At 50.4% G+C, this 23,478-nt stretch overlaps 1 protein-coding gene across 20 annotated transcripts in view; it reads right to left on the reverse strand.

The window, feature by feature from the left end:
- Positions 1-23,478, reverse strand: part of MSI2 (musashi RNA binding protein 2) — a 223,700-nt gene that overhangs the window by 46,338 nt on the left and 153,884 nt on the right. For all 20 annotated transcript variants that reach the window (XR_010435676.1, XR_010435677.1, XM_064678123.1 and 17 more), the window contains 2 exons: positions 8,173-8,255; positions 1,453-1,567 (listed from right to left, as the gene is read on the reverse strand). Coding sequence is in view for 18 of the 20 variants with exons in the window: in XM_064678123.1 (XP_064534193.1) it covers positions 1,453-1,567; positions 8,173-8,255 (198 nt within the window). In the remaining 2 variants the exon portion in view is untranslated. The remainder of the gene's footprint in view (positions 1-1,452; positions 1,568-8,172; positions 8,256-23,478) is intronic.

Raw genomic sequence — 23,478 nt, forward strand, 5'->3', positions numbered from 1 at the left:
TCCCTCCTCCTGCAGCTGGGGGGACTGGCCAGCACGGTGGCACCCACCACCTCCCCCACCCCAACCCGGGGCACCAGAGGTGGAAAAGGAACAGCAGAAATCAAGTACATTTGCTCGAGCACACTGCGAACACACAGGTAACGAAATCATGGACTGACTAGAGCAAGATAAATATTTTAAGCAGAAAATGTAATTTCCCAACACTGTGGGGCAGGGTGGCGGTGGAGCGTGGGGACAGCAAAACAGATGATCAGCTGAAATAACCCAATTACACGTCCCAGAAATGGATCGCTCCAGCCACACAAACAGAAGTACTATTAATTCAGAGATAAAGCAAACATGGCAGGGAGTTTTTCCTATCAAATCAAGCGGTGCCTGGAGTCAGACACCTCAGCACAACAGCCTGATCCTCACAGGAACCAAGTCCTCTGACCTGATGTCCACCTCAGGAGCTTTGGGGTCCTCCAGCATCTCAGGCAGCCCCCAGACCTGCCTGGCAGAGCTCAGGGCAACCCAGCTTCCAAGGCTGGGTTTTGCGCTCAGTTTGTGGGATCATCTAAACACAGGATAGAAAATTCAAAGCATCCCAGAGAGGCTACACACCTGGGATGTGAGCCTGGGAAAGGCTCTCTGCTGCCAGGGGACACCCCCAGATGCCCCCTTATCCCACAAGTTTTATGGACACAGTATGTGACAACTGAGGGGAAGTCCAGGGACACAAAGCAGAAAGTTGAAAATACATGGGGTTTTACAAAAGAACATCGGCAATGGATTGGCAGCATTTTGGCTGAGGAGAGAGCATCCAGAGGTTGTCACATTATATAGAAAGAACAACTATCTAGGCAGAAACAAATGAGAACCAATTATAACTAAATAGACCTCGCACACAAATAGAATTTTGCCATTAAATATCATTTATCCCATTTAATTAGTATTTTCTGGACACAATACTCAGGACTAAAATACCATTCCATCTCCTTGAAACTTGTAATTATTGTTGCGACCTGTCCTGTTACGCATCTCCCCGCTTCCTCCATCCATGTCATTTAAGAACCAGCAAGATTTTCAATTATCTATGCTGAACTGTCAAAGCTACCTTTAAAAGAAGGGGAATAATGTGTGACTCAATTCCTCTAAAAAAGGGGAGAGATCATTTTTAGTCAGGATGAACACACTGCATCTTTCATCATTCTATTTTTGCGAGTAAGAGTAAAACAGGCTATTTAAAACATCCATTTAAATGCAAATTTTTTATATTCCAGGCGGGGGGGAGTTAATCATTTACCACAGACAGGATTATTTTCTCCACTCCACCCCTGCTAAAAAGTTTCAGCCTTGCACCCACGCAGGTGCAGGGGTTGGCTCACCCCTACGGTTTTAAGGGTTTGGGAATCAGGGAGACAACACGGGAGCCGCCGGCCCCGGGAGCTGCGCGGTGGCTCCGGCACTTACCCAACATTCCCATCCCCAGCATAAAAGCGTCCATGGTGTACGGCAATCCACGTGCCCTTCCTCTCGTCCCTGGTGGAAACATCACTTCTTTAGGTTGTGCTTTCTTACATTCTACCTATTGAGCAGAAACACGTACAAATGAGATGCAAATGAATTCCATGTAAATGTCAAACGCAGAACTGATCTACTTAAGGGGGGGGGAGGTTTATTTTTAGCGTTTGCCTTCCCCACACCTCCTCCCCCTCAAAGGTGAACTTTCAGAACGGCGTAACCAGATTTAAAAGAGCAAACGTGTGTGTCTCTTTAACCACCAAGTGCAACCCCCCCAAAGATGACAGAAATGCTGATTTAAGAAGTTCCACGTTCCTGAAAGGGAAACCGGCACTCGTGGGACGGGATGAATGGAGGGAGGGCTCCGGCACGGCTCCCTTGCAATCAATAAAGGAAAACGACTCCCAGTGATCATTACAAAAAGCTCCTTTTAAAATAGGAATAAAGAATCAATATTTCTACCCAGCAGAAAATTTCTGTAAACCCTATTAATAAAGGATCTGCATTCTTCCAGCTACTCCCGCTGCCTTCGGAAGTTGCTTAACGCCACTAGAACCGCACAGCGATCCCTGCGGGCATGGTGGCACAGCCACGTGCAGGGGCTTGGGAAGGGGCTATTTGTTGTGGAGGGTTGGTTCCAGGTCTCCCAATCCCTCCACCTCTGGCACAAGGTGTCCCATGTGAGCAGGAAGCTGCTCCAGGCAAACCCAGGATGTGGGATAACATGGCTCACCATCCTGGTGCCCAACAGCCCGAGCAGGGACTGTGTGTCCATCGTCTTAGGAAAACTGCCCGCCTGTTCCTAGGCAACCCCACCAGAGACAATTCCAGGTTTATGCAATTTTCAGAAAGGTTACCTGGCTGGAACAGGAGGATTTTAAACAAACCCACCTACTCCTCTCCCCTTCCTGCTGCCAACCTCCACAGATCCCATTTGCTTTGCTTCCTTGCCACACTTCCCAAAGCTACAACGCTCACACTCTGCCTGTGCTGTCAGAACACATGCCAGGCTGCCCCAACCCAGGGACTTGTGGAGCAAAATTCTCCTGGAGCTTCTCTTTGCTGCTTTTCTGCCAAGAAGTGTTTGGGTCCTGGCAGGAGGCAGCAGGAAAAGGGCAGAGAGGGATGAGGATGCTGGAGCAGAGGTGGGTAGGCACAGCCCGAACACTGCTGCACAAAGGAAACAGCCCTAATTGGGCTGTACCCCTCCCAAAACCTCAGTGCCCTCAGAAAGCCCCCCAGATAAAAGCCTGCCCTGCCTCTCCTCCCCATCCAGTGTGAGGCCCTGGCACAGGTTGCCCAGACAAGCTGTGGCTGCCCCATTGCTGAAAGTGTTCAAGGCCAAGTTGGACAGGGCTTGGAGCAACTTGGGACAGTGGAAGGTGTCCCTACCCATGGCAGGAGGCTGGAACAAGATAAACTTTAAGGTCCTTTCTGACTCAAACCATTCTGTGATTCTATGAATCACTCCCAGAACGCAGGGATCCGGCGAGCTCAGAATCCTGAGCACCAGCCCCAGCCTCCCACCGCCCCCACACCAGCACTGCAACGTCCTCCCAAACGCTCCTTTGCTGATTTTTAAGCAGGGGATCATTGCACAGGAGTCTGCCAATCTGACTCCTCCACTCAGATGACGGGGAAGCACCAGAAGTGCCACTACATTTCACAGCCCCATCATCTGGGATGGCCACAGCTCCCACCGGCACGGCAGCATTGGTTACACCTCGCAGCCAGGCACTGCACAGTCAGGATGACAAAACCCATCTAGTCCGGATGGATGGACAATTAACAGGAAAATGAAGTTGGGATTAGCACTGTTAGAAACAATAACCCGGTAATTAGCTTTTGCAACCACAACCCAGTCCACCGCTGCTCTCTGCAAGCCTGGCACCGCTTCTGATTCCACAGCACACGAGGGTACAAAGGGAATGGCAGTGAGCTGCAGAGGAGTTTTAACCCGGATTTAAAGGGGAAGAAAAAGTCACCAGTAGGAAGGAAAAATAATTTCTAAGCCTCTGTAAACAAGTATACCACATATGGAGGGCGAGAATATTCTCTGTTACCCAGCAGAGACTCTCTCCCCACAGGAGGGGTGACATGCAGGATACGGGACCGGGAGCCTGGCCCCGATCAGCTGTCCTGGGGGAAGAGACTGCCTGACTCCAGTCCTGGCAGCTCACCTTGGGGAGACTGTTACACTCCCCTGACAGCAGTGCCAGACCAGGAGGTGCTCTGGGAAGCTGCCCACACATCAGCCCAGCAAACTGGGACAATATAGGAAGAGGAGGTGAAGCACCACGTGAGTGGTGGGGGGCTTGGATGGTGCCTTGTCACCAACAGCAAAAGCAGAAAAAAAAGGGAGTTTGCTGCTCTTCTGCCAGAATCCAGCCCTGTCCTTCATGGGGAAGGGATGGAGGTGGCCATAACCACCCCATAGGCACAGTTACTGTGAGGGGAAACCCCAGAGGCAGCAGGGATGTCACATGTGCCAGGATGTGCAATGGGGCTTCTCCAAGAGGGAATGTATGTGGATTTATGAGTCAGGGCTCAGCTCCTTATCGAATCACCCCTGAGAGCTGCCCGATGAGGGTCTTTGTATATAAATCTGGACCTCACTCAAACTTTCAGCTCAGTGTTTCTGGGCATCTTAATAATTTCCAGATTTTTTCCACCTTCCTGTACGAGGATGTGCTGCACTTTCAGCAGCCCAACAAAGAAAGGTTTAACTCTTAGGCTAAAAAAAAAAGAAGAAAAAAGGCAGGGAAACTAAAATTCACTATTTTTGTTTAGTCTAGTTTGGAGAATTAACCTTACACTGGGGTACTCCTGGGTCAAGCAGAGCAGTCGCAGCCACGGGAACCCAGGAGGGTTGAGCTGGGGAGTGAAAAGCCTCTTATACCCGGCCAACAAAACAGGCTGTCAGCTCTCAGCCCAGGATGTCTCACAAACCCTGGCTAACAGCTTTCCAGGGAAACCAGGGCTATTTTCAGGAAAGCAGAATGTGCAATATCCACAATGCACAAACCCCCATTGAACCACCCAAAGACAAGGCGACTTTGTCGTGCCAGAAACGTGTGATTTGCAGCTTGTTGGGGTTTGCTCACCTTGGGGACACCATGTCACTCACACCATGGCAAGCTGCACCAGGCAGCAGCAGAGAGGTCATAAGCTTATTTTAGAAAATGCCTTAGACCGTGGGTCTGTTGATGTGTCAGATCATTGACCAATGGCTGGGGCTTGGAACCAGATGAACTGGAACAGGCCCTGGCACAGGTTGCCCAGAGAAGCTGTGGCTGCCCCATCCCTGGAAGTGTCCAGGGCCAGGTTGGATGGGGCTCGGAGCAACCTGGGTTAGTGGGAGGTGCCCCTGCCCATGGCTGGGGGTGGAATGAGATGAGCTTTAAGGGCCCTTCCAGCCCAAACCAGTCTGTGACTGACAAAGGTGGGGTGGGGCCAATGGTCTGGCACCTCCTCAGACTGCAAGAGAAGTCACCAGCTGTGGGTGGGCAGATGAGTCTGTCCCTAAATACATCCAGAGTGGGGAAGCTCCCTCTTGTCCCATGCAGGATGGAGAACCCAGCCTTGGAGACCCCCACAAGGGAAGTCTCATCATTTAAAGCCCACTGAAGACAACACTAAACCAATTAGCTCACAGGGATGGGGGTGAGTATTGGATGCAAACCCAAAGGCACGTGGCACGTGACAGACACACCTGAAATGGCACCACACAGCTCGGGGAGAAGCCTGAGGAGCACCAATGCACTAAAAAAAGCCCACAACAAAAGAAACACAAACCCCACAAAATCCCACCCTGAGAGAGAGGAAGAGCCACAGGTGCTGGGCAGTGTCAGAGCCTGTTCTAGAACAGCCCAACATTTCTGTCAGCTGCTCCAGAGCCCGACTCCAGGCTTGGCTCATTGCCCCTCTCACCAGCGTGTGTCCCGCTGTACCCGTGAGGTGAACGACTCCAGCACAGCGGGACCTAGGGGAAAATAAATTACTCTCTCACATTTCTTTTCCAGCTACTTCTGCACCATGTTAGAAAACCAGGTGTCTTTGCAAAGCTGCCTGCTCCTGTCAAAGGAGCAATAATCCAGGGACAGCTTGTTTGGGTTTATTGTCCCCCCCGCAATGTTTGGAGCATCTTTGGCCTCCCACGTAAATTCCGAGTTTCAGTTATTAAATACCTCCCTGGCATTTTCTTTTCACTTCCCCACTGCTCGTTTAATATTACAGTTGACATTCTAAGCTTTATGGATGGCAACAGAAGTAGAATGGATGAGCTAAAAATAGCCTGCCAGGGAGACAGGAGCTGGAAATAGGCTGGGGAGCAGCCACCCCCCTGCCCTTTGCTTGCCCCTGCATTTTGGGAAATGACAGAGGTCAGCAGATGAGGAAGAGCAAGCTCAGGGTGAGTCGGTGCCCACGGAGCCGTGGATGCCCCAGTTGAGCAGCCTGGGGATGGGGATGGGGATGAGGATGGGGTGTCCCAGGCCCAGGTCACAGAATGGTGCAAACCCCACCACCTCGGGCTGGGGCTGAGAGAGCCCGTCCCCTCCACAGCTCAAGGCTAGAGGGGGACATGATCCAAGTACATCCATGCCCAACACTGCCCCTGGCCAGCCGTGTGTCCCCCCGGGCACCCGGGCCAGCCACCCCAGCTCCGGTCACACGCACACACACGAGCTCCCCTGCCCCTGCGTGGGTCTGGCAATTCATGTGCAGACACATCAGCAAGACGATGACTCAGTCCCAAAACAGGATCATGTCTCATCCCCTTGCTCGTGGGCTGCTTTCAGAATTAGTGCTGAAGGAGTGACAAGAAGAGAACACTCAGAGCATGGTGGCACCTGGAGCATGCACCGAGCAAGCAGGAGGTATTTTAATTATCCAACAACAAATACCAACAGCCCACACTGCTTCTCTGGCTCTTTGTGATGTTCCTTGAGTGTTTTCACCCTGTCCCATCCTCCACACTCCCCGTGCTGCTGTCACATTCCCATGCAGCCTTTTGCCTGGGAAGGGATCCTCTCAACAGCTCTCCCCACCCCTCCTCCCAGGGGATACCAAGAGCCAGGTGAGGCTTTTCTAGTCCGTGGGTGCAGACCCAGGGATGAAGCATCAAACACTGTGCCCTGCCCTGCTGCTGGCACCAGGACACACCAGCACCTGCTGCCCCATCCATCACCCCCCCAGCACCCCAGAGAGGTAATCCTGAGCCAGGCAAAGGCTGAGCCCTACTCCAGAGAAAAGTACTGTGGGAATAACTAAATCTATGGAGCATGATACGACATGTGCCCACCTGCTGTGGGTAGGAAAACCCTGGAGCGTGGTGCTGGAGCTCTTCCCTCCCACCTGCCAATCCCTAAATTTACATCCCAAGCACTTCCTAATTTGTTGCTGGGTCTGTCGTCTGCGGGTGGTTGGGGTTTGCTCTTTTTTTAAACTTTAAGGCAGATTAATCAGCATTTAGTAACTATATAAAGAGGAATGAGCCTCCCCTCACCCCGCAGGCAGCTCAGGTGAGGTGCAGCTGGGGCAGGCAGGAGACCCCAGTGGCAGGAGGGGGCTCACAGGCAGCAAGATGCTCAAACAGGGCAGAGACAAAGCCCACAGCATCCACCTGAAGTGGAGCAAGAGGCTTCCCACAGGACCAGGAGCACTGCCCCAGACCTGCCCCACCACCCCACCCCACAGCTGGCCGAGGGGACCCTCACTTTTATTTCAGATGCATATTGCACTGAGGAACAATATGAGGAATATTATTTCAGTGCCCTGGGAAAAATTAGCAAGTCAAATATTGAATCAGGCCTCCAGCATATGCCAAGGAGATTGCTTTGATCTTATCCACACTAAAAGCTCTATTATTGAATTTAAAGTCTGTGAACACATATCAGACCAATATACAATGCATATCTGAATACACATTTGAGAAGCAAAGGATGTTTTGACAAAGGGAAAAAGAATATTTTAGCTGAAAATATCAAAGTTACTGCAGCAATTGAAATACAAATGCCCCTTTTCATCTGGCTCAGTGGCTTTACTGACAGGGCAACCCACAACCTGGGACCTGTCTGTCACTGAGGAGGAACTTCACCCAGGTCTGGCTCCTGGGTCAGAAGGGTTTGCGGCTCCATGGCAGAGAGCCACGACTTCCCGGGACACGGGCCAGAGGCAGCAGCCACGTCAGAGCAGGATCAGACCCGGGAGCTCAGCCAGAACAGCACTTCTGGGAGCACATGGGCTGGAACAGCCACCCCAGGGCACTTCCCTCCCAAACCCCCCTGATGCCATCGCTCGGCAGCTGCCTCAGCTCCAACCATGGGCAGGAGGAGGAGGAGGAGGAGAAAGGCTGCTCCAGGGCTGCTTGAGAATCTGAGCAGCTCAGCTCCCACCACACTCAGCCCTTTGCCTTCCCACACCAAAAGGTGCTCTGGGGCGGCTGCCTGAGCCTGTGCCATGGGGACAGACACCCGTCCTGCTGCAGGGGGACAGGAGCAGGGGCTGGGTCAGCCGTGGGCCAGGTTCAGCACCACCCTGTTCTCACCACCCCAGCACCCCACTAACCTCCCAGAGGGGTGTCCCAGAGGGCCACAATCCCCCCCAGACACAGCTCATGTCTGTGACCCGAGGTGAGAACTCACTGTCACCAACACACCATCAACTTACCATTTTATTATTGATTTCGTGGAAATGAATCTCACAGACTTTTTCCACCACGTCTTCATTTTCAAAAGTTACGAAGCCAAATCCTATTTAATAAAGATACAAAAAGGGGAAGAGGGAAGGAAAAACATTAGTTAAGCTTAACAATTTCATTTTAATAAAGCTTTATTTAGCCATTGGGACTTTGGAAAACTTCCATAACAACACGCACGTGTGACTACACCTGCTGCCTATGGAGCTGTTCCTGAGCTGATTGCAGACTAATGGAGGGAAGAAGCATTGTCTCAGGGAAAATTAATACGGTTCTGTTCCAGCTCTTCCATAGGATTTAATGGAGAATTAAAACCTCCTTATGGATTTTTTGATCCATCCTGCAGAATTTAATGGATAGTTACACCCCAGCTACATGATGGCTCAGAAACTACAATAAGGCTGTATTTTCTTTTACACCTTATAGGGTTTTAAGAGCAATCTCCACAAAACCCAATTATATTTCTATGGAACCATATTGATTTCATCTCTTGTTTAATTCCACGGGACTTCTCCATTAGAGCTGACTCATTACACGACCCAAAAAACCATAAAAATCCGGGAAGACAGAAGATGATTCCTCATTTACCCCTGGCAAGGAAAAAAACCCCAGTGCTTCCCAAACACACAGCAGCACTTTGTTTCCACGTGCTCCGACACACCCACCCGGCCCCGCCGGTCAGCCCAGCTCCGGAGGTGGTTATTTGTCCCTTTCTTCCTGAATTACTTCCTCTAATACCTCATCAGGACATCCTGAGGCCTCCAGGAACCCATTACATTTAAGGCCTCTGATCTAATCGTTCCTCTCTTCTCCGCTGGTGCTTCAAAGAGCCACGGATTGGGGCTGGTTTAGGCTGTTTGATGCCTGCTGCCTGCCTGTAGCTGTTCACTGCCTGCTCTGCTGGGGCTGCACTGAAGGGATCTGGCAGCCCACCACAGCTACACACTGTCCTGTTCCCTGCTCCTTCCTTAAGGAAAAAAAAATCAAGCTAATGAACAAACCCCAGTCTCATGTGCTACATTTCTCTGGCGAAGGCTTGATGAGTCAACACCGACACAAATTAAGCTAATGAAATCTCAAAAATGTAATAACAGGATGAACTCCATTCCCCCAAACTGCACTAAAAACTGCATCCTGCTGAACACACAAAGAATTTGCTTCAGTGGGGCACAGTAGAAAGTGTTAAAAATATAAAGAGGCTTCTTGCAACCTCCAGGTACAGGAGACACTTAGCAGGCTACAGTACTCAGTGCTGGGAAGCATCTCAGAGTGAGGTCTGAGCAGCTCCTGGATGGGTCCTTCAGGAATACACAGTATGTGTAGCAATGGGGAATGCTCCCATCCCTCTTCAGACCCTCTCACCAGGGGAAAACTCACCAGGAATGGTTTCTAGCTCTTCTCCAAGGCATAACATATCATCTGACAGCACACCAGGCTCAGAACACTGCTTTGCTTTGCACTTAGAGCAGGCAGCAGCCTGAATTTTTTTACATAAGTCTTTCATTTGCCTTCTAAATTACTCCATTTAAATCCACCTTAAACAGACCCGTAGTTAAAACCAAAATTTTTGTGGTTAACGGGCTGAATTCAGCATCCCAGGAATCCTGGTGCACGCTGCACCGGGCAATTCCTGGAGCAATTCCCGGAGCAATTCCTGGAGCTGGGAGCTGTGTGTGGCTGGGGACTGACTGCCTGGTGTCATGAGATGGCCAGGCCAGGGCTACAAGTCATTAATTGTTTGAGCACCAGCAGCATCTTCATCATTAGTAAGTCATTAGCAAGGGCTGCAGTTGAGGATTTCTCCTGCAACTTGTGTCAGGTCTCGGTGCCAGGATGGAGGGCAGAGGGAATTTAGGAGATTAGCCCTAATATGCCAAACACTGCAAGGAAATCCACTGCAGTCATTACATGTCTGGACTCAGAAACGAGTTTCCCATTCTCCTCCCACTCCATATGCCTTAAACACAGGTTTGTCAAAAAATCATTTGTCTCATTAAACCACAGAGCCAGCCAGCTCCCTGCATTTCCAGATTTTGTAACAATAAAAAAACAATCTGTAGGTGTCAGCAGGCACTTGCAGGTTTCTAAAAAGATCTGTGGCACTTGGTTAGACTGGAAATGTGAAATAACCTACTACCACCTCCCATTCCATCCTCTCTGGAAGGGAAGGGGTTCGCAGGGTCAGGTGCCCATACAGGGTTCTGCATCCAGAGCTGAAGGCTCACAACATCTTATGTCTAATTCCCAACTCCTCTAATTACAGGGGACAACCAGAGGATTTCCATCTGCAGGTAAACAGGCACTTAAATCCCACAGGATGCTATTCCAGAGATGCCATTGCTCCCCAAATGAACAACCCCCAAGAGATCATACAACCCAGAGTTAAAAAGTTCATAAAAGTGATGGGTAAAAGGTCCTTTAAGGGAGACCTTAGCCCTGGCACAGGTTGCCCAGGGAAGTTGTGGCTGCCCCATCCCTGGAAGTGTCCAAGGCCAGGGTGGACACAGCTTGGAGCAACCTGGGACAGTGGAAGGTATCCCTGCCCATGGCAGGGGGTGGAACTGGATGGGCTTTAAGGTCCCTTCCAACCCAACCCATTCCATGATTCTTTTCTTGTTTCACTTCATGGATATCAGGTTCCAACTTTTAATAACTGCACCCACACAAAGATCCCCCTGCACACATGACTTATTAGTTCCCATAATGAATACACACACTCATTTTTAAATTACCAAAACTCTCAGAACCCTTCCTGGACTAAATAGACAATTATTTCTTCTGAGAGGGACTAAGAGCCAACAAAAAAATCGTTCTCAGAAAGTGTATGAAAAAGATTAACCCAAAACAAAGGCGGCTGTTGAAAACGGTGACAGAAATAGGATTCCGGTTGTCAAGGAGCACACGTTTTAAAATGAAATTATACTGCATCCTTCTGAATGAAGCTATTATTGGAAGCTAACAAGCTCTATTTAAGAGATAAGCATTTAACAGAGTCAAACGGTTGGGTTTTTTATTCAAATGAATAAAACTGAATATTCATTTGAATAATCTTTTCTGTAAAAGAAAAGACAAAGAAGAGGGAAAAAAATAAAGTAAGAGGCAAACAGATGCCCCCAAACAAGAGGCTCCAAGACAAGTGCCAGCATAAAAGGAAGCTGAGACCTTCAGGTGAAAAATCCTCCTTTGGCATCGACTGGGAAAAAGGAGTCATCCCACTCCATTCATCTGCTGGTTAATGTGCACCAACAGACACCAAAATGATGCCAGCCCAGACACCTGACATCCCATGGCACAGGACACATCCTCCAACACACCTTGGTGACACCAAAAAGAAGAATTCAGGAAGAATTCCTTCATGGAAAGGGCACTGGAAGGGGCTGCCCGGGGAGGGGTGGAGTCACCATCCTGGAGGTGTCCAAGAACAACTGGAGGTGGCACCCAGTGCTCTGGGCTGGGTGACAAGGTGGGGATCGGTCAAAGGTTGGACTTGATGATCTGGGAGGTCTTTTCCAACCTAAATTATTCTGTGATTCCACGAAAAACCTCCTTTGCCCCCAAGTCTTGTTCAGCTGCAGAAGCTGCCCAGGTCTGTGGGCAGGCAGCTCCACAGAGCTCAGCCCAGCACATTCTGCCACAGTACTCCAGCAATGAGAGCAACTCTGCCCAGAGAAAGTGACTGAAAGCATAAAAAGATTAAAATACTGTAGAAGAATAGGCAGAAGGCATAAATACTACTAAAAAGCCAGACTGCAGACATCAAATGTCAGTGCTCCCGTGTTCTGTATTTTGGTTTTTTTACCCACTCAAACAACTATATTTCATGCTTTAGCCATCACTTGAGCGGTTTTACGTCAGCCTCAGTAAAATACAGCTGAGATGACGCCACCACTGGCACGAGATCCACCTCCCTCCCCTGGCTGGCAGGGCCGTTCCCACAGCCCCAGCTCTGTGTGCACGGGGATCGGTGTCGCAGCTGCGGCTGCACACGCCGGGGACGTCACTCGGCAGCAGAATTACACGAAAGCAGCTTACCCGGGCAAAGGGCTCATTCCCTGAGCCCTGCACGCACTGAAACAAGGAAAACAAGGTGATTGTGTCCCACGCCACAGAGGTTAAACCCAGGCTAATGCTGGGGTTGGACCAGCAGGGCTCTGATGGGCAGACCAGGACCCTGCCACAGTGGGGTGCCCACTCCCACACAGCCAGGGCAGTGCCACAGGTGCCACCACTCCCATCACCACCTCACAGATGGTTCCTGAGTCAAAACCACCTTCACCAGCAGCAGGCACAGCACCACCCGTGGCACAGGCACCGCGGCGCTGTGAGGGGCTCTTCAGCCACCAGAAGGATGCTCTAGTGTGTAGAGATAATGCAAGTAGAGTTGGAGGGGCCTGTTTTGACTGCCAGGCTGTCCGGGGGTCCCCTGGTGATGTGGAGCAAGTCACTTCATCTCATCAGCCACGCTCCCTCTGCCCGAGCTGTGCCCACACTGCCAGAGAGGCTGCAGGGCCTCTGCAGCCGGGACAGCCTTGTCTTGCACTCAGAGCAGCCAGAGCACCAGAGAGTTCACCAACAGCTTCTGGGAAGCTGGGGATCACCAGGGCTCTTTTGTCCTGCACAGCAATGCCAAAGAACAGGAGACAAGCATGGAGAGGAGAAAGGAGGAGATTTACATGGCCCACGTCACATCAATACAGCTCTGCTTAAACCTCATTCCTGCTGCTCAGCAGGAATAACCCCAAGCTACAAGTTTCTTGTTAGTGCAGGATCAGTCCCCTTACACACACAAGGCTGGAGCCCCAGCTGTGCTCCCAGCCCCGTCCTGCTCCCGACTCCCACACAGCCGGCGCAGTGGGAGCGCAGCTGGGGCTCCACGGGCTCTGCGATCCCACCGGCCCTGGCGCTGGAGCTGCCTGAGCCCCGGCTGTGCTGGCAGAGGGGAACATCCAGCCTGACACCCTCTGCAGCATCGGCTGCTGGCAGAGGGGAACATCCAGCCTGACACCCTCTGCAGCATCGGCATCGTAATGAGGAAATACCAGTTCAGGCTGCGCTCCCCCTTTGTGTCGGGGCTCGTACCCGACCTGCGCGCCCGCGTCTGCTCCACGCCTCTGCCCCGCTCCCCAGACTTAAGTTACTTAAGCCCTGAAACAGAGAAAGGTCCAGTCCTGCTGTGGTATTATTTATGCACCTGCTTTCTTGTTTATACCCATAGTTTTGGCAGCTGGTCCTGTGAACGGTAATAAAATGCCTTTCAAAAAGTAAAAAAAAAAAAAAAAAAAAAATTAAAAATGAAGAAATGTGACCAGACAAGCCAGGCATAATAACATTAAAGCCCATGTCAATTAATTTTTCCTCTTCTTGATAAACGAGCCCCATTCCATCCATTAATAATGAGGGAAGAAACAAGAAAAGTTGACACTAGTTTAATTTATTTTCTCAACTTGCCTGGTCATATTTCTCCCTGTTGCAAAGCTTTCCGGTGCTGCTGGGAATTGCAAGTGGCTCCCACACAGTCGATGCATAGATTGGTGTGAATCAATACCATTCTACTTTATTCACACATCCCTTGTAATCAGAAGGGAAAAAGTTCCTTAGTAAGCTCCCAGCCTGCCAAGCTGCCTTATAAAAATAATAATAGTAATGATAAACCTGCAGGGGGGGCAGAGAGGGGGGACGTGAAACCAAGTCCTGCAATCACTGTCAACGAATCTTTATAGACAAACAGAGCAAACCGAGCAGAAGGGACAGGACATTTTAATTACCCAGACGCTGAACCATGGATGTTTCTAACTTCTCGCTGTCTGCAAAGGTAACACAAGACATTGCCCCCAGAGCCTGGGAATGAGGACGTGGGTGTTTAATCCTGCCTCGGGGAAAAGCCATTTGTTCATCAGTGCCAGACCCCAACAGCCAGGACTTGAAACCTCAGCCCTGACTTTGTCACCTTCTTGGGTTGTGTCTTTGGAAAAGTCGCTTAAAAATTCCCTGTGGTCCACGTCTCATGTTTCTATCCCCTCACTTCCCAGTTTTCATCTGAAGTACTGCAACTCAGCTTGTTAGAGCCAAAAACTGTCTAGGACGAAAGCTGTGAGTTCTAACCTGTTATTTCCTGTTATTCCAATTTCCTGTGCTGCAAACACAGGGAAAGAGAGGTTTCAGTTTCCAAAGAAGTAACTCTCTCCATACTCACCACAGCCCTAGTCTGAGACACACGTCTCAGATTTTACCTCCTAACCTCCAAACAGGGAAGAACAATGACCACACCTGAAGGAACCACCTGCTCCAAGGAGAACAAGATCTCACCTCATCCTTGTGATAACCAGACCAGGAGAGGGATGCACCAAGGGATGGAAAGGGAAGGAAAAGGTTAAAACCTATGGTCTAGGATGGAAAATATCATCCTTATTTAACTGTAGTGTGTGCTCTCCAGCCGTGCTGCTCTGACTGGCACTCACCAAGACACGACCTGCCTGCACAGCCATCGGGTGCTCATGTGCACCTTGGGCTGGGCACAGAACACAGGCAGGTTCTCCTGGCAGACACAGGTAGCTGCTTAAAGTGTCAGTATATTCTCCACGACGTGAGAGTAAATTCTCAAAATTAAATCAGCAGACAATTGCCTCAGAGCAGCCCCCTCTGAGGTGCAGGCGTTTCCATACCGGCGCGGCGGGAGCACGGAGCACCGAGGTCAGTGCGCAGCTGGATAAAGGGCACCAGCAAGATACTCCTTTGCTTTTGTTCGGGAAAGCTGCAAGGCTCAGGCTCCTCGCTCCGTCCTCCCATGGCTCTGTGGCATTTGCAAAGAGAGAAAGGCTCAGGAACAGAAAAAGGCACCACGTGGCAGCCTGTCCCTGCAAATGGGCCAAAATCCACCCAAACTGGATTTTCCCCAGTGGGAAGGATGAAGGGCACAGGGACTTGTCCCCCTCTCAAAAGAGCCATTCTGACCAAAGTTTTCCAGGTTCAGGGGTCACTAACTGGGACCAGGATGTGGGTCCCAGGCAAAGCCCCCTCAGTGCCAGGGAGCACCCGGGGACCCCTGGGGAACCCGCCGCGCGTCACGGACCGTGCTCACGGCAGCAGCACCTGAACTGCTGCTAATAAATTTTTCATAACAACAAATCTTCATTAAAATTTTATTCTATTAACGTTCTGAAATCAAACCAAAGCATTGAGTACATAATGACTGAGACGCACACTACGCAGAGCTTACTAAATGCCAGTTTTATCATATTGTTAATTAACAGAAACCATTAATGCGTTCACAGATCATTTAGAAGCATTAGCGGTGACCTAAGAAAAATTGCAGGTACGTGTGATACTCTTACATCTGCACTTTTCCATTGGAATTTTCTACACAGGAGGCCCCTAAGTTTGTTCCCCACTCAGCTTTTCTCTGTTGGAGACATTGTGTCTCAACGGGTGCAGATTTGTCAGCAGCTCGGGAATTAAAGCATCAGGCTGAAATGTGAGAGACTGCAGGAGAAAGTTATCTCAGGCAGTGTTTGCTTTTTTCCTTGGTATTTGGGAGCAGGCCCACCCTGCTCCTCACAGCCTTTCTCACTGCTCACTGTAGTTCAGATGCACTTCCCAGCTCCGTAAGTGGGCTGGGGGTACAGAAATGCTGGGAGCTCTGCTTGGTGAGAGAAGCATGGCACAATTCAACAGGTTTCTTTTTGCTATCAAAGCAGAAAACCCCAAATGCTTGTGCAATCCAATTAATCAATCCACCAGAATGGGAGCCTCGTGCTTCTGTCTATTCATTAGTGAGACCTGCAGCAAATGGAACTGGTGCCAAACCCGAACACTGATGTCCACCCTAAAACGTGCCCTGCTGGCCCTCATCCTGCCACAAGCCAAGGGAACTGCCACCACTGCCCCAACACCCCTCACCACCTCTCCTGCTCCCAAAAGGGGCAGAACTGCCCATGAAGAGCCAGTGGGGGACCCCAGTCCCCTACCCTGGCTGATGTCACACGGCAAAGGACAAGGACAAGTGGAGCACTGGTGAGTGGCCAGGAGCAGGCACATTTTGGCAGCCCTGCAGGGACAAAGGCCCCCACCCCACGTGCCAGCCAGCCGGGTCAGGCTCTCCTCAGAAAAGCAAGCTCCTAATGATGCACGGCAGCAGCGCTGCCCGCCGAGCACCACGGCCTGCCATCTTTATCTCTTTGCCTACAGGCGTCAAATACTCTCTGCCTGTCAATTCTTCCACAGTTTATTACCAAATTTCTAAAATATTACATTTTTTATTATATCCAAATTCACTTTATTGCATTTGACAATACAGATAATCACATACCATATGCTCTAATGTTTCGAACCCAATGCATGTTGACAGCAGTTTTTATTCATGATGCATAATTCCATCCAGGGCTGACAAAGGCAGCACAGAACCCAGCCTGGTGTCAGGGTTTGGGGGGGGGGGATCCTTTTTTCCATTTCCTCTTCTCCCTTTTAACAACAGATTTACAAAACTGGGAGGAAAGATGCTCTGCTTCCAGGAGAAATAGGAAATTGGCTGAAAAGATGGGCTTATCAAAGAGACGTCTTCAAAATATTAATAATGGTTTGGTTATTGTAATTATGTGCATTTGAAACTTGCTGCTAATGGGGTGAGGGAAGCAGGACTGCTCCTCAGGAGTAAGCAGAGGCTGGGGTGGTGTGGGGGGCATGAGGCTGGGCCCCTCTCCTGCACATCTTCCTGCCTGCCTCTGGTCACTCACTGCTGAGACCAGCCCCGCTCCCCAGGGGTGACAGTGGGATGGGACACATGACACGTGTCCTGGGATGGCTGGGGAAGGGCCCCCAGGTGAAAGAGGTGCCTGAGCACTACCCTGAAAGACTCTGAAAACCACAGTTTCTTGAAACAACACACAGAATAATGGAATGGTTTGGGTTGGAAAGGACCTTAAAGATCATTTTGTTCCAACTCTCCCTGCCAATGTGACACCTTCCACCATCCCAGGTTGCTCCAAGCCCCGTCCAACCTGGCCTTGGACACTTCCAGGGATGGGGCAGCCACAGTTCCTCTGGGCAACCTGTGCTACGGCCTCACCATCCTCACAGTAAAAAATTTCTTCCCAATATCGAATCTAAACCCACTCTCCTCCAGTTTGAAGCTATTCCTCCTTGTTCTACCAGTGGAGCAAAGCTCTGCAGCCTTTGTCTGAACCCCACTGATAAGAAAATGATGGGAAATTAAACACATGGTCAAGGGCTTTCCCGAGTGGGGTCAGCCATTCCCATCACCTCTTCCTGCCTTTCCTTGAACCAACACTCATGAAACCAGGAGCTGGAGGCAGAGCTGGTGTGATGTGCTGGAGCAGCTCCAGGCCTCTCCCTGCCCATCCACAACCTGAAGCCTCAGGATCGTCCGACCAAGTGGACCCTGAGATTCCTGTTCAGCTGCTGGGAGAGGAAAACTCAAGCAAACCCACATCCCAACCACCATACTCAGGCAATAGATTCAACAGCTTGAGAGATGGCCACGCTGCACAAACCAAACAGGATGCTACGTCTAAATTAAGCTGTAATGACCCGCTCCAAGCTCTTTATTAGCCAGGTAATGATCATTTAAGAGGAGGTTACTATCTTGAGCCAAGGGCACCTAATACCATTACTGAACTTGTTAAAACCTGCCAAGCAAGTCATTATTTCTAACATTATTTCTTTTTCTCCTCAGACAGCCTTCTGCCTCTCCCCTTGTGCTGCTCGGCCATAAATCCCGGGATCACGCAGGCTTGGTCCCTTTCCCCAGGAGGCTGAATTTAGCTCCCATTCACCACAAACACACTGGACCCAAGACAAATACCCCACAAAAAACAAGCATTTAAAAACTCTGACCTTAAACAGCCATGGAGACAGGCCACAGTCTTGCAGGAGCACACAGAAGTGATCCCCAGGCCTGGAGGCCTCAGAGACCCCGGGTTCCTCTGGAAGCCGTTTGCTGCCGGCATCCCATGGGATGTCCCTTGGCTCTGCATGTGACTCATCCTGCACAGACCATTCTGGCTGTGAAAAAAGGGGCTTAAACACCCTCAAGGATTTTGGGGCTGGTGGGAAAAACAGCAGCTTCAGAGTCCACATGGGAGCGTAGGGTGAGCTCCACTGGGGACAACCTGCCTGGTGAGGGGACACTGCTGGGACCCATCACATCCCCCAGGAGCTGCCAGGGAGTGAGGGTGCAGCGAGCCAAGGGCAGACAGATCTGCTGCTGATTTGGAGAAGGACAGAGGATGGCCTTGCCCCAGCCCTGGAATTGTTCAAAGCCAGGCTGGACAGGGTTTGGAACAACCTGGTGTAGTGGAAGGTGTCCCTGCTCATTGTGGGGTGTTAGAACAAGATGAACTTTAAGGTCTCTCCCAACACATTCTGTGACTCTATGATGACAAGACACTGTCATGACACCCCAGTCATGTCCTCTCAGGAAAAAAACCCCCCACCTCCTCTGCCCACCTCCAGCCCTGCAGAGTCTCACATAAGGAAGAGAAAAAAAGGGGGGAAAAAAAAGAGAAAGCCCAAAGCACACACACACAGCTGCTCCACAACTTTGTGAAAAATTCCACTGGGTGCTGGTACATCTGATCTGCTCACTGAGCCACTGCCACTGCGAGGCACTGGGTCCACTGAGGACCCATCCCCGGGGCACAGGAGGGGAGAGGATCCAGCGGCCCCAGTCCCGGCTGGGAGGGAGCAGAGGTGGCTGCATCCCACAGCATCCCAGTGTGGACAGGATTATGAATGACACCAGCAAGCTGCCAGCTCAGGAACTCATTACTGTCAAGGTAGAGCGTGGCTGGCTGCCAGGCCCCCAGCCCTCACGCTCGCTATGCCAGAACATCCACACACAATTTAATTGCATTATAATTTCAAAAGTGCTTTTCAAACTGGAAAAAGGCATTCACTGATTAACCAGCGAAGAGCAAAATTGTTTATGAAATTGAATACAAAAAGCTACAGAAATGTAATTGGGTTGTTCTAGCACCTAATTTTCAAGCCATTTTCCCACTTATTTAATCACGAGATACAAAAGGAACTAGTGAATTGACTTCATACTAATTAGATTACTCCCCGCGATACTCCAAGTCTATATTCCAACTGGTTGATAGTGCTGCTTTAAACAGAACAAAAAATGGAGCAACAGCTTGTCTGGGGCCATAACACATTTGTTTCCTATCAACCCTCTTCTACTGGAGGGCCATAAAACCCAGGCCAAATTCCCCCTAACCTGCCATTGCCAGTCACCCAGAAATCACTAACTTTCCCAGAAAGGAATGATAATCATTTGCCAAATGATCCTGGCTGCTCCCAGGTGCCAGCTCAGGGCTCCCCACCACACTGATCACCACCAGCCACTCAGGTGGGCAACCAGTAGCCTGGAGTCCCCGTGTGAGTGGTGAGGGCAACAGTGTGTTAAAATGTCACATTTTAACATGGACATTTAATGGAGGAGTTGCCCATCCCTGGGGATGGACACTCAGGTCCACCAAGCAGGGAAGAGCTGGTGAAGGGGAGCTCTGCTTCCCACTGGTGGGTGCAGGAAATACCAGAGCTGAGCTCTGGGTCTGACCAGAGTGGCTAAAGCCACCACAGAATTACTGTCAAGAATACCTAGGCTGTTCTAAACATGAAGTGCAAGGTCATCTCTTGATTGAAAATATTAGTTTCTTTGCCAGCAGCAAACCAGGGAAACTGCAGAAGCTTTGTTTAATTCTAAATCAAGTCACTAAATTAACAGAAACATCAAGTCTCTGGTTTCCTGAAGAACAGTATTTGAAGATCCACCTCCTCCCATTTCTTTGCAGCATACAGTTGCAGAAGTTTCTTTAGAGCTGCCCAAGACCTACTCTGCACCTGATACAATCTGCTCACAGCTTTTCCACTAATTTTAAATGTTATTAGGTGCAACATAATTGATTATATAATCAAATGTGGAATGTACATTATCAAGATATTGTAGCACTTCACAGGCCATTTAATCAGCATATCTGGGACTGTGCCAAAATGAATTAGCCTGCATTAAATTTCAAGTACATATTATTGGTTGTATTTGTCTCCATGCTTAAGCAGGCGCTTGCTCTTACAAAAGAAATCTGAAATCCTTCAATTACAGAAATAGATTATTAAAAAACTCTCCCAGAGTTGTCTCCTCTGCAACAAAGAGCTCAAAGTTGTCTCTTCTCTGACAAAGAGGGGGGATGATGGGTGCCCACCTTCGATGGGCCATTTGTGGGTGCCCTGTGGGGAGGTTGGGAGGGGCAGACCCCCAGCTTGGCCCCATCCAGGCCCATTTGTGCCACATGTCAGCAAGTCTAATTTCAGGCTCTGTCACCAGAAAACTGCTACCAAAAGGCACCATCACTCAGTGTCCCCTGGTTGGTGATGGGGCCATGGGTCACCCCTGCCCCAGTGAGCTGGTGCCTCCTGAGCCTGATACCCCCAACTTGGCTTCTGTGTCCCTGGAACCGACCAGTCCCTCCAGACTCAAAATGGGATTTTGAAGACAGGGATTTCTGCTTGATTTCAGCAAGTGGAGGAGCAGTGTGAGGCAGCTCTGTGGTGGAGGAATGAAGCCAAAACCTGCCACAGCCACTGCTCCTCTCCAGGGCACCAGCCAAGCCCAGAACCTTCCCCCTGCTCGTGCTGCCAAAACTCAGCTCCCCCCGCTGTGGAGTTCAGGGGAGCAGCAGCTGCCAGAGGTGCCCCCGGAGAAACGACGCGTCTCCAGCACTGACTTCGCAGGGGGGAATTTTTCAAGCAGCTGAACGGCTGCTCAAGGTGACTCCTGCCTACCTGGATCCTGCAGCAGCAGCATGACAGCTCAGGGCTGGGGGGCACAGACCCACCGGGGCGGGTAAGCACCTCCCCAAAACACACACAGCCCCCGGCCCCCGGCTGCCAGCCCGTGTCACAGAGTCCTCCCTGCAAACTGCAGAGGAGGGAACACACAGCGAAGGGCACTTTGCTGGGAGCGTGCAGGTGTCCTTCCTCTCATTAACACACAAGCACCAGCTCAGATTAATGGGCAGGTGAAAGGCCACACTCTACCACGGGCTCCCAAAGGGGCTCCAGTGACCCTGCTGGCAGCTGTCACCAGGCAGAGCACCCAGCCCGGGCTGTGCTCCAGCAGAGAGACCCCCTCCACACTGGTGATGCACTGGGGAAGAACAGGAGAGAGAGAGAGAGAGACTGGTCCAGCCCCAGCATCTCCGCCTGGAACCCCCATGGGAGTCCCCAGCACAGAGCTCAGGTGAATGAGGACACAAGGGAACATCCTGCAGGTTGCACCCTCACAGGGAGACCCTCATTGCAAAACGTCCCCCATTTCCATTCATTTGTTTATCCCAGCTGGATTTGCATCCCTCACCCAGCTGAAATGCTGCTGCACACAAAATGTGGTGACACCCTTTCTTACATCCCTGAACCCTCCATGGATGTCCTACCCATCCTGTCTGCATCCCAAAGTGCTACCAGTCCTGGTTGGAAAGGAGAGCACGGAATCTCTGTTGCCCTTCTGACTCCATCTATCACAATGGAAGGCAATAACAAATCAGGCACCAAACAACAAAAAACTATTCAAGGAATTGAAATAAATACTGACAAGGGTCAAGGGAAATACCAGCAAAAATGAGCAGCTTAGCCTCAGGTTAAGCTAATCCCTTTGAGCTGTGCAGTATGACCCCTCTGGGCTAAAACTTCAGGCAGCACACAACATTCCTGGACATTATTAATATCCTTGGCCAGGGCTCCGTCCCTGCTGCTCACGCACCGTGTCAGTATTTGCCTAAGCAAACAACATATACTGCTGAGAGAGAGAGAGTGCCGGGCTAGGACAGATGCTTTGGGTACACGCACCAGTTGTTCCTCTGGATACACAAGTAAAGAGCAAAGCATTTGCTCAGCTATTCCTGGAAACCAGCTCCCACCACCACAGGGAGGCCAACACACTGCAGCTCCCACCACCACAGAGGGGTGTGAGGTACAGCCTCAAATATCCCTGCAAATGCTGAGACAGCCCAGCTTTCCCCTGTGTGCAAGAAGAACGTTCAAACCACTCTGGTGTGCATTCCCAGGAAATCTCTAATAGAAGAAATAGAGGAGATGGGGGAAAACACCCTTTTTAATGTAAGCCTGAAGTCTGTTTTTTGTCCAGGACCACAGCTGAAGTGAGATAACACAGGATCACAGAATGGTCTGGGCTGGGAGGGACCTTCACCTTGTTTCAACTCCATGCCAAGGGCAGGGACACCTTCCACTACACCAGGTTGCTCCGAGCCCTGTCCAACCTGGCCTTGAACACTGTCACACAGATGTCATGGTGTCTCCCCATTAACACCAGGGATGCTCCTGGCCCCAGAATCCACCTCAAACTCCAGACTCCTCCCCTGAAACACGGCAAACAGCTTTGCTTTTACAGTAACAGCTCCAGATAGTCATCACTATTTTACATATGTCCAGGGGCCAGGGCTGACAGTGGCTGCTGAAATGCATATATCAAATTTTTAATATGGCATAAATTTTGTTCTATGGCAGACACACTTATCCTGACATCTGTTCACATGGAAAACCCAAAGCCAGCGCCCAGATGCCCCGGGAAGCTCTGCTCACACAGGGAGCAGGGCTGGGTCCCTGTCTCTGCCCTCCCTCCTGCTCGGCAGTCGCTGCGTGGCGACCACGCACGTCCAACCCGTGTGCCCTCACCCTGCAGTGACCCAGCGCCGTCACCGCTGCCCAGCCCCAGCCATGCTCTATTAACTGTGGATGCTTCTGCTTTTTCAGTTGCCTGTCTGCTGGAAGAGCACGGACAGGGCAGGAACACGTCGCCTCGGCCTCGCTGGAGCAGAGGAGCTAATCCATTTACCGGAGTCGTTTGTTGATATTACCAATCTCCCATTGACCAGAGTAAACCTCACGTATCTTAATCATTTTTTCCACTGTTGGAAGCCAGCAATAAAAAAAAAAAAACCACGAGCGTATTTTGGGAGCACTGTTGGAGAAATCCCATTGTTCTTTGCTGCATCAATAAAAGCAGTTTTGCTGTTTGATAGTATAAAGTGTTCAAGAACCAGATGCAACAAAGGAGCAGAATCACCCTGGGAAAGGAAACTTTTAATAGGGACCACACAGAGCCAGGCAGCTCTGTAAAAGGGATCTGCTGGGAAAGGAGAAGGAAAACAAGGCTTAAACAAGCACAAAACCCAGAGCCCTTTGCTAATAATCACATCTAAAATTCAAAGTATCACATCCAAAGTATGCTTCCCAGTGTTCCTCAG

This window comes from Pseudopipra pipra, chromosome 21 (genome assembly GCF_036250125.1).
Source record: "Pseudopipra pipra isolate bDixPip1 chromosome 21, bDixPip1.hap1, whole genome shotgun sequence".
NCBI classification, from domain to species: domain Eukaryota; kingdom Metazoa; phylum Chordata; class Aves; order Passeriformes; family Pipridae; genus Pseudopipra; species Pseudopipra pipra.